The 14,769-nt window shown below is 32.5% G+C and overlaps 1 protein-coding gene across 1 annotated transcript; it reads left to right on the top strand.

Moving 5' to 3' along the window:
• Positions 1–1,294: 1,294 nt before the first annotated feature.
• On the top strand, positions 1,295–14,213 carry LOC149736328 (ATP-binding cassette sub-family C member 5-like). Its single transcript, XM_089876630.1, has 28 exons — positions 1,295–1,512; positions 1,713–1,865; positions 2,050–2,191; positions 2,459–2,601; positions 3,060–3,150; positions 3,211–3,384; positions 3,675–3,819; positions 4,175–4,326; positions 4,406–4,486; positions 5,149–5,271; positions 5,431–5,522; positions 5,967–6,169; positions 6,409–6,529; positions 6,604–6,855; positions 6,960–7,045; positions 7,113–7,251; positions 7,460–7,562; positions 7,711–7,815; positions 7,994–8,169; positions 8,346–8,412; positions 8,624–8,775; positions 8,837–8,923; positions 9,011–9,218; positions 9,309–9,475; positions 9,652–9,764; positions 9,972–10,210; positions 10,334–10,612; positions 11,408–14,213. The coding sequence occupies exons 1-28, from the start codon at positions 1,385–1,387 to the stop codon at positions 11,621–11,623; spliced, it is 4,137 nt and encodes a 1,378-aa protein (XP_089732756.1). The 5' UTR covers positions 1,295–1,384; the 3' UTR covers positions 11,624–14,213.
• Positions 14,214–14,769: the final 556 nt, after the last annotated feature.

Genomic DNA, 14,769 nt, shown 5'->3' on the forward strand with positions numbered 1-14,769 from the left:
GTAACCTAGAGGTAATTGGTTCAATGCTCGACGCTGCTACCATTATTGTGGGCGTATGTGTCCTTCGCCAAAACACTTAACGGCATTTGCTTCAATCCATTGGTCACTAGTACGTTGTCCAAATTATCAAAAAAATAAAAAGAATTCCCCCCAAAAAACCTAACAGAGTAAGTAATGTTAAATCGTAAGTAAGTAAAAACTTCTAAGTAAGTTACCATTACTTACACGGTAACTCCTAAGCTGACACACGATGTTAAACCCGTCTGTCGTTTTCCTGCCACGCGGGAATAAAGTAAGAGTTGCCTTCATTCATTCAATTAGTACCTCAAAAGCTACAACGTGGGGTAAAATGGGATAATTTGAGGTATGATACAAAATAATATATTTAAAGTTTGAAAATATTTGGTAATATGTGCTTTTTGGGACCCGTTTTACCCCACTCTATACTATAAAACTATACACGGTATTTAAGCCTTTTGTATTCCCAGTTTAATCCCCATTGACCCTTAACCATTTTGCTTGTGTATACATATTTTATTGTTTATTTTTATAAGACAAAATCTAACGAAATACTTTAGTATATTTTATTATATACTATAACGAATTGATAATTTATACTCGTAAACTACAAAATTATGGCAGTTTTAATATAATTTATCAAGCATTTAAAATGAGCATTTTATCATTATCTGCTTTTTCGGGTCGTTGAACATTTATAGCATTTGTTTTACACCGATTTTAAATACTTTATACCAGTATCCCCTTTGCCGCGCACTTCGTTGGACCGTGAGAACACTATCAAATATTAACGTTTGTATTCGTCCATCATAAAATGAAACTGGTAAAGGAGATTTTAAAAAGTATCATTACGTAGCCCACCCTACTTTCACCTTTTGGACACTATATTTCTACAACAAAAAATGTTACGTATGTGTCATGTAACCCTAAATTATGCGTATATTGCAAACATCATTTATAAATACTACCTTTACCAGTTTTTATACAGCAATCGTAAGGGACATTTTTTGCTGCTTCGTCAGTAGAGGGTTTAAAATTATTAGAACGTTACAGTCGTTTCTATTTGAAGAAAGTTGGAAAACGTCAAGCGGAAATCATTGATGTATTCATTTGGTTGCCTCTTTTAGCTCAGTCATTTAGGCATTGTTTTTGGTTAGCGTTTTTTTCTATTTTTACCTAATTACAGGTGGTTCAAATTCAACTTTTCGAACAAATTATGGTGTTTAGTAACATAAGACTATAACAAATATTTGTTTTTTAAGCACACTGACATTCAAGAAAAACCGTGCGTATCTTATAGGATACCCCGCGGCAGTGGTAAGGTGTCTTGCAAGCGTAGTTTTTATTAGTTGACCAGTTCAAAAATATGACGACTGACCGAGCAGCTTCAGATTCTTATTTTAGTAAAGTCGATGGATACGAGTCTAAAGATACACCTGCAAAATACAGAGGAGCGATAAAGTGTTTGAAACCTGTACGTCGACCACTACCAAGGTAATTTTAATATGATGTTATTATAAAACATTAAAACATAGCCAACATATGCAAGAGCCACATGAAGAACCATGTTGTTGCTTATAGATTGTTTGTAGCCTACGTATTTTTCGTCTGTGCTTGCATCATTTGTAACTACTCCTCTCTTATGTTAGTTTACCATTGTCGAAAATAGAACTTATAATGTAATTGTTGTGCAGCAAGTACCGCTCTCCTCTGGACAGTGGAGGAATTCTTAGCGTAATCACTCATTCATGGTTGAGCGAATCTATCTACAAGGCCCGGGGAAAAATAAGTCTCACCGACTTACCTGGCATTTCCGACCATGATTCACCACTACAATCTGCTGCAAGGTGATTAAATTGTCAAAATATCGCAATGGTGTCACAACATAGAAAATGAGTGACGTCAAAACGGACCCATTGACCAAATGCGTTATTTTTGTCGTTTTGTTTTATTTGTACAAGCCAAACTATAATCTATCAAAGTAACATCGTAAAACAAAACCGTCTATTGCATTTTGTTTGCCTGTTTTAGAATGTACAGATTGTATGCCGAACAACAGAATAAAAATGGGAAACCGAACGCAAAGCTGTTTTTCTTTCGTTTCCTGAGAGCACGATTGATTGTATGTACGCTTCTTGCTTCGTTTTATATTCTTATTCACACTCTTGGGCCCGTAAGTATTGATCTTTACCTAACTTTACGGTTGGTAATTGTGAAACGGTTACGTGCATGGAAAGTCGACATGGTAGAAATTTGTACCATTAGGGTATTCCCCAAAGCGTATTTTAAAGAACGTGTATTGGAAAACACAACACATGTGGCCTAAGTGGCAATTTCTTGAAAAGTTAAATCATAATGAACATTTCGCAAGTTTTGTGTTTTGTGTTTTCTGTAACATAAATTTAAAAAGGTAAAAATATAAAGACCTGTGTTTCTGCAGGCTGTGATAATTAATTTACTAGTTCAACACATTTCATCACCAAGTGCTGGGATTGGATATGGAGTTGGACTTTGCTTTGCATTTTTACTGTGCTGTATTCTGCGTGCAGTGTTTTACAATGCAACATGGAGTGTGTCTATAAGGTTGGTTTGTGTAGTTTCATTATGTGTCTATTGGTTAGTAGTTTTGGTCAATAAAGTCCTAACAAATGTGCCCATTTTGTTAGGTAGATACTAAACATGAACTCTTGGGCATAAAAATACAACAGAATATGCCTGGGGGTAGAATACACAACAGAATATGCCTGAGAGTTAAATATACAACAGATTATGCCTTATAGACCTACATAAAATAGTATTAACTAATTCAAATGTACCCTATGTTTGTAAAAAAAACGAGTCTACAATGACCAAAATTGGCAATGAGGGCAATCTATAACACTAATTACTCTTTCATTATCTTAAGTTTTCTCAAAAGTACCAGTAGGGCAATAGACTTTAAGGAACTAATAGGGCAATAGCTTTTAAATTTAGTAGTTCATGTATAATTGCATAAAATAATAATGGCATAAAACACATTGTAGACAAATTATGCTTTGTAGGTCTGCAATACGAAGTCGATGTGGTATTTGTACTTTATTATTCTGGAAGATAGCAAATCTTCAAACACTGAAGGAAAAGAGCATCGGCCAGGTTTTACTTAAGGTTTAAACCAACTTTAATATTATTTAATTTACACAACTTGTTATCTAGATGATTAATTTGTTGGTGAACGACACTCAACGATTGTTTGAGATGATTTCTTACGGTAGTTTTGTGGTGGCCGCACCTGTAGGGTTGGTGGCATCAACAATTTATGGATACTTTGTGGTCGGATGGACAATATTTGTTGGAATCATATTTTATGTTGCATTTGTTCCATATCAGGTTTGGCCTACCCTACAGTAAACCACATTTCTAAATTTTTTTGCTCATTGGGCTCAATTTTTGAAATGACTAATTTCACACACTCTTTGCCAAAACCATTTCATAAATTATTGTTAATTATTAAAATGGCATATTTATGTTTGTTACACAGACCAGTGTGACATAGCACATACACTAAGAAGCCCGTTGTAACCTATTTTTCTTAATGTTGCTGTCAACAGTATAATAACGGTTTTACTTGACCATAGAAATGTTTTGCTATCTGTTTTACAATGATTGATCTAACCTAGCTGTTGCTGGCAAAATTGGAAGTCCATCTGCGGAAGAAAGCAATTTGTTTTACTGACAAGCGTGTGAGAATGATAAGCGAAATATTGAACTGCATTAAACTAATCAAGCTTTATGCATGGGAGGAAAGTTTTATGGCTGTTGTAGGTGTGTTCAAATGTTTCCTTGGCTCTTTTAAAAATAAGAAATGAATGTCACTTGTCTTTCCTCTTACTATTTTGCATATTTGTAGTACCTGCTGACGAGTGTGCAACATTGTTAATGAGTGTTTTCTCCTATAAGTTAACAAAATGTCAGCATCACTGGATTGAGCATTTTAACTTGAGTTATTTTATTTCTTTAGGAAAATTAAAAAAGAAAATTTTTACTTTTTTATTATGTACTAAATGCTATATTCTAATTTTTAAAGTTTCAAACTGGTTAATTTTTGTTGCACATCTTTAGTTAATGTTATTGTTACATTGTAAAAACATGACAGACAGTGGAAATCTGTATTTAACAGGTGGCATAAGGAAAAAAGAACAATCCGTGCTTTTAAAAACAGGAATAATTGAATCATTACAGAACTCCGCAATTGCAATAGCACCTGCTGTTGCTTCAGCATTAACTTTACTTGTTCACACTTTAGTTGGATATTCATTAACAGCAGCTCAGGTTAGTGGTGGTGTATATCTTAGTTGTAAAATTGTGAGATCTATGTTAATGGGTAGATTTAACTTACAACTCCTTTTAGGCATTTACCGTCATTGCAATTTTTCTTTCACTTCGTATTATATTGGCCATTATGCCAAGAGCAATTAATTCAGCAGCTGCGGTAAGTCTACAATGAAATTCATTTGAGTACAAGTAATTGTGGTTAATTGAATGTCATTAACCTATTATTACGTAGGGTAGCAACTCCTGTTATAATAATATCTGCAAATAAGCAACTTTATGCATTGGCATAGAAACCATTTTTATGTCGGCGCTGTGGCATAGTGGTTAGTGCGCCCTGCCTATAACCCATAGGTAATGGGTTCAAGGCTCGTCGTTGCTACCATTGTGGGCGTATGTGTCTTTGGGCAAGACACTTAACGGCAATTGCCCCAACCCAGTGGTCACTAATGGTTTGTCCAAATTATCAGCAATACATAAAAAAAAGAAAAAATCCCTCCCAAAAAATAATCACCCACAAAGTAACATACATGGTAACTCGAAAGCTGGCACGAGGTGTTAAACCCGTGTTATAACGACTGTCGTTTTCCGCCACGCGAGGATAAGGTAAGTTTCATTTATTCATTCATGTTTGTATGTTTGAAACTTTTACTGAACAACTGTTGTGTTGTAGCAAATGGCATTAAGTGTCTGAAACATATATATGCTCATAACAATGTGAGCATATCCTCTTTTATGAAGCTAACACATAGAATTCTGCTACAGCCCTGGGCCCTGGCTATTTGTTAAATAAACCCCACATAACTTTTGTATTTTCAACAGTCAGTAGTTACTTTTAAAAGATTTGATGAAGTTCTCAGCATGACAGAAATGCCTGAATACTCCATTGACACAAAAGATGAAAAGAATAGTATTGAGCTAAAAGATGTGCTTGTCAAAGTTATGGTAAATTTTAATTTGTGTTCCCATATAATTTAACAAAGCAGGTACATATTAGTTTTACTTAAACGATAGGTGTATAAAGTTAAGCATAACGCAACATGATTAACCCAAAGATTTCTTGTTTATATATTAAAAATACATACACTTTGACCAAAATTTTAGATTAAAGTTAAAGAAGATAACATAAGCAAAGAGGAAAAAGAGCAAGAAGTTGTTTTGATCAAGAAAATAAATCTTAACGTCAAAAAAGGAAGGTAATGTAATGATGGTTTGTAAACAGTAATTGACATTATGAAAATTACTTTAAAAAAAAGTATTATTTGGTAACTGTAATGAATATTTTAGGTAACAGGTTCAATCAAATCTTTTTAACAAAAATATTCCTTTTGTTAAGGAATATAACACAGGTTTTGTGTATTCTATTCAAAAGTAAGCTAAACAGAGGTTGATCTGTTAAATGTTGAGGTAGATATGACGAGTTTTTAGTATTACTAACTGTCAAGTTATCAACTTAGTCAGCATGTACAAACTATATAAACACCTCTCATTTATACACACTCGCGTAACAGGTATGAATATGTACTTCTATATATAAACTATTAAACGTTGGTTCCTTAAAGTCCATGTTTAAGATTATAAAATACTTAGCTTTTGTCTTGCCTTTTGTTAACAGTTTTTTTATTTTGTTGACGCCATAGGTTAGTTGGAGTATGTGGTCCTATTGGAAGTGGAAAGTCTTGTTTAATATCTACAATTCTTGGCCAGCTTCCTTTTCAAATGGGAAGCATAGGTTTAAAAGGATCCATGTGTTATGTACCTCAGCAAGCTTGGATATTTCATGCCTCAGTTCGTGAGAATATATTGTTTGGAATGCCATGGAAGGAAGAAAAGTTTAACAGAGGTCTGTCTTTTTTGTTATTTATACTTCTTAATCTGGGTTTTTTAAAGAACTCTTTCACCAAGTGTTTTTTTATTTTAAATTTGTTGTACAAATCCTCACGTATATTAAAAAACTTATTGTCTATAGTTGTAAGTAGGACACAAGGTGTATATAACATATATAACATTGTTTTTTACTATTGCTTCTGAAATCCCTTTACCATGCAATGATAAATAGGTGATATTTTTTCATGCATATAGTTATAAAGTCGTGTTGCCTTGAACAAGATATTAAAAGTTTTCCAAGAGGGTATGAAACTGAAATTGGGGAGCGAGGAATTAATTTATCTGGAGGACAAAAACAACGCATTAGTCTTGCAAGGTAACTGTTTTTTTAGAATCTGTTCTTTTCATGATTTCATATTTTTACATTCTATCTATATTGCCTTTTAACAGAGCTGTGTATAGTGAAAGAGAAATTATTTTCCTTGATGACCCTCTATCCGCTGTCGATGCTCATGTTGGAAGACACATCTTTTTTGAATGCATCAAAAAAGATTTAAGCGACAAAACAGTTTTGTTTGTCACACACCAACTTCAATATTTGAAAGATTGTGACCATGTTGTGTTTATGAAGGATGGTAGAATTGTCCAACAAGGTTACCATGACGATCTCATGAAGCAAGAGGATTACATGAATCTGTTAAAGTGAGTTTGGTTGAGTTTGGTTCAAAAACACAAAATAATTTAAGCTTTAGACAAATTTGACTAAAAACAAAAACATCAATAAATTTAAAAAACAATTTTTGCAGAAAGTTTGAATCTGCCAGTGGCGAAAAAAACAAAGAAAATACAAATAATTCCCATTCAAGCATGAGTACTAAAGAATCCATCACAGGTAAAGCAGAAGAGAAATTAAAGTCATTTGTTCATATTAAATTAATTTTTATATTAAACAAACACAGAATATGAAGATATGAAAAAAGAAAAAGTAGAAAAAGTTAAAACAAATATCGACGATGAACCTTTAGTGCTGAAAGAAGAAAAGAGTTTTGGTCAAGTTAAATTCTCAACATACAAGGCGCATGCTGCAGCAAGTGGAGGGTATGGTTTGATATTTTATAAAAAAAGTGAAATTACTGATTATACCAAAATCATTAATAAATTCCGAGAAAATAAAAAAGTTTTGACTTCAAAGACTTTGATATTATAGGTAAATATTGTTTATTAATTATCATAATGCCGTACCCAGGTATGTGACTTTGGGTGTTTTTAACATTGGGATTCTTACTGTTAACTTCTGTATGTTTAGGTACATCATATTCATTGGAGTGATTCTCATCATCGGACTATTTATGTTAAGTACGAGTGCTGCAACTTGGTGGTTATCTGCTTGGCTTAATCAGGGTGGCATGGTAAGTGGAAAGAAATTGATAAACAAACAGTACAGCAATGTTTTGTAACACCACAGAAACGTTTCTCTGTGAAAACATTTAAAGCCATACTATACATTCATATATGTGTAAGTTTGATATCATAAAAACACAACTTGTTTCTCATTAGGTCATTGCTTGTGGAAACAGTTCTTTGCCTGTTGGAAATAATGAAACTTGTACACCTACACGAGATGCAAACATAGTGACCAACCCCAGGATACAATTTTATCAAGTATTCAATGATGTTTATACGCTTTTCCAATATTGTGGGCACATTAGTTTTTTGACATTGACACTTCTTAAAGAGTCCAACTCAGTGGTCATTGATATGTCAAACATTGATATGTTGTAGACAATAAAAAATTACAACACAAAGATCAAATAAGTAATGTTTATTTATTTGTTTTTAGATTATATATGGTTCATTTATCCTTGGGACGCTTTTATTGGTAATATTACGATGTGCCTCATATGCACCAGCAATGCTACATGCTTCCACCACACTACATAACAAGTTGTTTAAAGTGATCATGAAGTGTCCGATAGTTTTCTTTGACAGAAACCCAACCGGTCGCTTGCTTAACAGGTAAAGCCTCATTGTTTAAGAAGCTCATAAATAAAAATCCTACAGAATGTTGTAAAACTTTTGTATTGACAAGATTCCATTTGAAGAATGTAGTTCAAAATAAACTAACAGCATCATGATTATGGATTTACATTATGTATATAACAAACTTTATTTGGTAAATCCTTCTAATACAGATTATCACAAGATGTTGATGAAATGGATACACGTCTTCCAGCAATTCTGCAAGGATTCATTCAACAGGTGAATTTGTTTTGTGGTCATGATAAATTGCTAAATCAATCGGTTATTTTGCATATAATCTTTCATGTAAATTTTTATCGTGAAGTAGTTTTTGAAAACACACTATAACTGAATTATGGATTCACAATAGAACTAATACAACTAAACATCATAATCAGTAATCATAATACTTCAACTTCCAAAGAAACAAATATTAAAATTGTCTTTACAGAGTTGGATGCTGGTATTTTACATGGGAACTATTGTTGTCGTTTTTCCTCAATTTCTGGTTGCCATCGTAATTTTTTGTGTATTCTTTGGGATTCTAGTGTATTTTTACAGAAATGGAGTTCGTGAATTCAAAAGAATTGAAAATGTATGCAGGTAAGGTTTTCATTACCACTAAACACGCTGAACTGTTGAAAGCCTAAATTACATATTTTAGGTCTCCTTGGATTTCTCACTTGACTGCAACAATACAAGGGTTATGCACTATACATGTACATAACAAAACTAATGATTTTATAGACAGGTAAAATAACATAGTTGTACTTGCAAGTGAAAATTTAAAGTTTGCCAACATAATGTGCGAAAATGTATTAGATTTTTGTACTTTCAGATTTGCTTCTCTGTTTGAAGATCACTCTAAAGCTCTGCAAGCCTATTCGTTTTCTTTGCAATGGATAACTGTTCGCCTTGAGGTGATCACAGCTTTAAGTAATTTTTTAGTAGCTCTTCTTACTGTTATTGTTGCTGCATATCCGGATGCACTTGGAATTGCAACTTCACCAGCACTTGCAGGATTGGCACTTACATTTGCAGTTCAGGTAATGAAGTTTGATGGTTTATTAAGTATCTTCCAGTCAGCATTTACTGAGCTGTTCATTTTAACAATTTACATGTATGTTGGCGTACAGTTGACAGGTTTGTTACAAATTCATGTTCGATTTTTGGTTGAAGTGCAAGCTTTGTATACTTCTGTGGAGCGAGTAAGAGATTACATTACCAACTGCCCTTCTGAATCAACCAGTGTCATACCAGAATCAACAACATCAAAAATGTGGCCAAAACATGGAAAAATTAAGTAAGAGATTAAATTTATTGTATATTCATTGGCTTAGTAAGGTATGATGACATGTCCCTGTTCTAAGCCTGTGGGTGTAGGTAGGTAAATGGGAAACCGTTTAGTGTTATATACGCAACTAAAATATGCTTAAAATGTATAAACAAATTTTTTGTATAAACTGTTGATGATTATAGATTTGAAAACGTTTCAATGCGATACCGGGATGGATTGCCTGAAGTTTTGCACAATATTAGCTTTGAAATAAATTCAAACGACAAAGTTGGAATTGTTGGCCGTACAGGCTCAGGTGAGTCTAATGTTGGCTTTTGGTTATAAATCTTATATTTCCAATATATCTTTTACTGTGCTAAAACTATAAACTGTAAAATTCAACAAACTGTATACATCTGCCCTTTTATTGAAAGTGGAATAAATGAAAATGATAATTCAAGCTAAAAAGTCAAATTATGTGTATGTCATATATCTTTTATCTGACTGAATCTATTTTTTTTAGGAAAATCGTCTCTTGGTGTTGTTTTGTTTCGTTTGGTTGAGCTTAGTAAAGGTAGAATCCTAATTGATGATTTCGACATATCAAAGATAGGTTTACAACAATTAAGATCAAATATGTCAATTATACCTCAAGATCCTGTTCTTTTTATTGGTACTATCAGATACAATCTTGATCCATTCAAGCAACATTCTGATGAAGAAATATGGCAAGCTCTAACAATCACACATATTAAGCCACTGGTGTGTACATATAAACAGAATAAAATCACTTTGTAACATTTTTTTTTCAATATTATTACTCTTGTAATCAAAACATTTTTATTTTTGTTTCGTAACTTTTATGTGATATTTTATAAATTTTAGATTTCTGAACTACCAAATAAGCTGGAGACAGAGGTTGTAGAAAATGGTGAAAATTTCAGTGTGGGAGAAAGACAACTGCTGTGTATGGCCCGTGCTATACTACGTCGTTCAAAAATTATTATGCTGGATGAAGCCACTGCTGCTATTGATAGTGAGACTGATACTTTGGTGCAAGACACTATTCGTGAAGCTTTTACTGATTGCACGGTGCTCACAATCGCGCACAGACTCAACACAGTGATGACTAGTGATAAAATATTGGTGATGAATGATGGCGAGGTTCGTATATTTTAAATTTTGTCTTATTGTTGTTAAATTATTTTGTGCACCTATAAGTTTGATATTATCATACAATAGTTTTTGTTGTTGTTTCTACCTAAATTGTAATTAAATTTTGGATAACTCAGTTGCATACGAAGAATAATATTTACCTAAATGTTCTAAAATTAATCTTAACAGCAAAATATGAGCAAAATACATTAAATCAACTATGCAGTTTAACATTAAAAACCAAATATTAACACTATCAAGTACCAATACATGCTACTCTTGACAGTACATTTGTTGTGTAGTTCTGTTAACTGCACATTTTGTCCTAAAACATAAATAGAATTATTTTAGAGTCAAATGGTTGTATTATACAACATATTTGAATATTTATGATTTAAAAAAAAATGTTCAAGTTTGAACACTTCTGAATATGTATAGTATAGCGCTGTGGCAAAATGCTTAGTTCGCATGCCTCTAACTCAGACGTTATTGGGTTAAAGCTCGTCGCTGCTACCATTGTTGGAGAATGTTTCCCTGGGCAAGACACTTAAGAAAAATTCTTTCAACTCAGTGGTCATCACTAAAGGGTTGTCCAAATTGTCAGATATGAAAAAAAAAATTAAAAATCAATTTCTTATCCCAAAAACTATCACCCACAAAGTGGCACATTCCTGTTAATTCGTTAGCTGGCATGCGGTGTATAAAACAGAACAACTGTATATCCACTGTCGTTTTCCTGCCAAGCGAGGATAAGAAAGTTGCATTCCTTTCACATAAATAAAGCTTTGTTCTATTGCTTTACAGGTGAAGGAATTTGATAAAACATCATCTCTGTTGTCTAATTCAAGTTCATACTTTTATAAAATGCTTCACATGATACCTTTTGATGACAAAACTTCAAACAGACCTAACCTTAACCCTCAAAATATAAATACCTCAAACAGTAATGCAACTCAAGAAGATATTACATGTACATCAGATGCAATTAGTTATGACAATGAAGCATTTGAGACAGAATAAAATGTTCTTCTCAATATGACATAATATTGTATTGTTTAAATATATCAAACTCAATTTCAACCATATTGTGTACAAACAAGCAGGTATTCTTTATTCAGTGTGCCACTTCTTACCCTGCATAACATTGCATATATTACACATATTTTGCATAACATCAAATATTTGTCTTTTGTTTGCAACTGGCGATTCAGGAAAAGTTTATACAACAGCCATTTATTTGTTTATTTTGATTTGGGTCTTGTGACTAGCTCTGAATCTCTAAGGATATATAATGAGACCCAAAGTTCATATATGAACATGCGAGACCGGCATATGGAAGATCCTGCAATTTAGCCGGGTAAATCAGAATGCAGCCATTTTTTTTATAAAATTGACAAGCCCAGAGGCCTCGTACTATTTATAACAACGCATATTCCAGTGTCAGGCCAACGCTTAGAGCTGGGCCACCCAACGTCGGGCGACCCAGCTACTTAGAAATCTTTTTTTCTGTTTTAAACTTTGTTTGGCATCACTGCTGACGTGACGTCATTTTTTTGCCGTCGTCACAATTCTTCAATTATCCCATGTCTTCGAAAATGATTCTTGGGTTGGAGGTTGTTTTTGAACGTTTTTTGTTTGTTTATCCCCGTTATTGATCATGAACACGGGGAATATTTAGATGCATTTACTCTTTACGATTTGGTGTTTCTTTAACATTTAAAGAGAGAATATTTACGTACCTTTTAAAAGTAGGTAAAGTAGCATCATAAGTACCAAGGTGATCCTAGAATACAGATATTCTAGCGGCCATTTTCGATACCTTCTACTGGTGCCACCAACCTAAAATTTGGACACTGTACTAACTAGACCCCAGCGGTACCGATTCTGAAATCAAAAATTTAAAATCGAAAAAAATATTAATTATGAATATTAATATTCGTCATAAAAACATATTTATAAATTTTTCGCACGCACCAGCTTTGAATGTGTTGTAGCGCTACTTAATAGCTACAAAATGAAACATTTTTTTCTTCAAAAAAATGGGGGCTTGGGTATGAAATATTAAAAAGTATGACCATAACTTGAATCATATAAATATTAAATTTTCAATTTTTTTTGCAAAAATATAACTTCCGCATACATCTATGTTGGTCACTAACATACCATTCCCATTAAAAAAATAATTAATTTTAATTTTTTTTTAATTATGAATATTAATATTCGTCATAAAAACATATTTATAGAATTTTCGCACGCACCAGCTTGGAATATGTTATAGCGCTACGTAATAGCTACAAAATGAAACATTAATTTTTTCAAAAAAATGGGGGCTTGGGTTCAGAATACAGACAAGTATGAGTCAAATATCTCAAATCATATGAATATTAAATTTTCTAAAAATATTCGCGAAAATATAACTCACGCATACATCTGTGTAAGTCACTAACATATCATTCCCATTAAAAAAATAATTAATTTTAATTTTTTTTTAATTATGAATATTAATATTCGTCATAAAAACATATTTATAGAATTTTCGCACGCACCATCTTCGAATATGTTATAGCGCTACGTATTAGCTACAAAATGAAACATTAATTTCTTCAAAAAAATGGGGGCTTGGGTTCAGAATACAGACAAGTATGAGTCATAACTATAATTCCTTGTTCATATATTTTATTTGCACGAACGCAAAAATTATACATATAATAAAAAATAATATAATAAACAGTAAATACGTACATTCAAATGGGATGCTTTGAATTTAAATAAAGTCTTCGACTGCCGCACCATTTACTTTATCCTATCCGTACGTAAGTATAGAAACATCGAGAATTTAATTTATTTGTTTCAATTAATACAAAAGGTTTTTTGTTCTTGAAGCCTCTAAGATTAGGGTTTATTCTTTAATACGATGCAGAATTAATAGAAGTACGATGCAGAATTAATAGAAGAGTAAAATGTGGGGAATAGTGACCAAAGATTTAGTGATCTCCTCGTTGTCTGTTCGTTGATCATCGTCGGATACCTGTAGAATATAACTGAAAACACATAGTTAGGCAGTAAACAAATTATTCAGAACAATTGATACAAAACCATTTAACGCCGATACGTTTAGCCTCACTAGGTATTTCCTCAGCAACGCAGTCAAAATGGAGCCATGTCTTGCACTTAGAACACCAACAACAACATGTTATTGCAAAACAAATGTTTAGTTACAAAAACAACTTTTGTTTTTAAGTTTGAATAAAAAAAGTCAATAAACGGTAAAGTGACATAAGTTATACGAATATTCTTCACAATATTTGACACCCATCCCCGCACCAAGTTAAGGAAATTAATGTTTTACTTTTTAGTTATTTAGTGGAACTATTAGATTTCTGATTTTAATTTGAAACAAGATGGTATTACTATGCTTTTATGACGTATGTTAATAGCCATATTGAAAAATCTTTGGGTGTTTTGGTGAATAAAACTAGTATAAAAAGAACCGTGGTGCAGTACATAAACTTTTCCGCATTTATTTATTTTTGTGAATGACATTTACGGCGATTTATGCGCGTATAATTTTAGCGTTCGTGCAAATAAAATATATGAACAAGGAATTATAGTTATGACTCATACTTGCCTATATTCTGAACCCAAGCCCGCATTTTTTTGAAGAAATGAAAGTTTCATTTTGTAGCTAATACGTAGCGCTATAACATATTCGAAGCTGGTGCGTGCGAAAATTCTATAAATATGTTTTTATGACGAATATTAATATTCATAATTAAAAAAAAATTAAAATTAATCTTTTTTTTAATGGGAATGGTATGTTAGTGACCAACATAGATGTTTGCGTAAGTTATATTTTTGCATAAAAAATTGAAAATTTGATATTTATATGATTCAAGTTATGGTCATACCATAGAGAACTAATATAATAGAGTGCACACTCCTGTTTTTTCGATAGACTGGTCACGCTTGATTTCGCCGATCCCATGTGACAGTTGCCAAGAGCAACGCCACAGCTTTAAACGAAAAATGTACACTTTGGTCGTTTGCTGAACCAGTGAACCTAAGTTCGTTATTATATGGATTGTAGTTTAAAAGAGTTTTTTTCTTAATCGTTTTTAAATTTTCATATTGTTTATTATTTAGAAATGTAACATTAAAATGAATCT

This window comes from Ciona robusta, chromosome 4, assembly GCF_009617815.1.
Source record: "Ciona robusta chromosome 4, ASM961781v2".
Lineage (NCBI taxonomy): Eukaryota > Metazoa > Chordata > Ascidiacea > Phlebobranchia > Cionidae > Ciona > Ciona robusta.

Coding starts and splice junctions, on each gene's coding strand:
- LOC149736328 (XM_089876630.1), top strand. CDS start 1,385: ATGACGACTGACCGAGCAGCTTCAGATTCTTATTTTAGTAAAGTCGAT. Junction 1,866..2,049: donor CCACTACAATCTGCTGCAAG/GTGATTAAATTG, acceptor TGCCTGTTTTAG/AATGTACAGATTGTATGCCG. Junction 8,924..9,010: donor ACTAATGATTTTATAGACAG/GTAAAATAACAT, acceptor TTGTACTTTCAG/ATTTGCTTCTCTGTTTGAAG.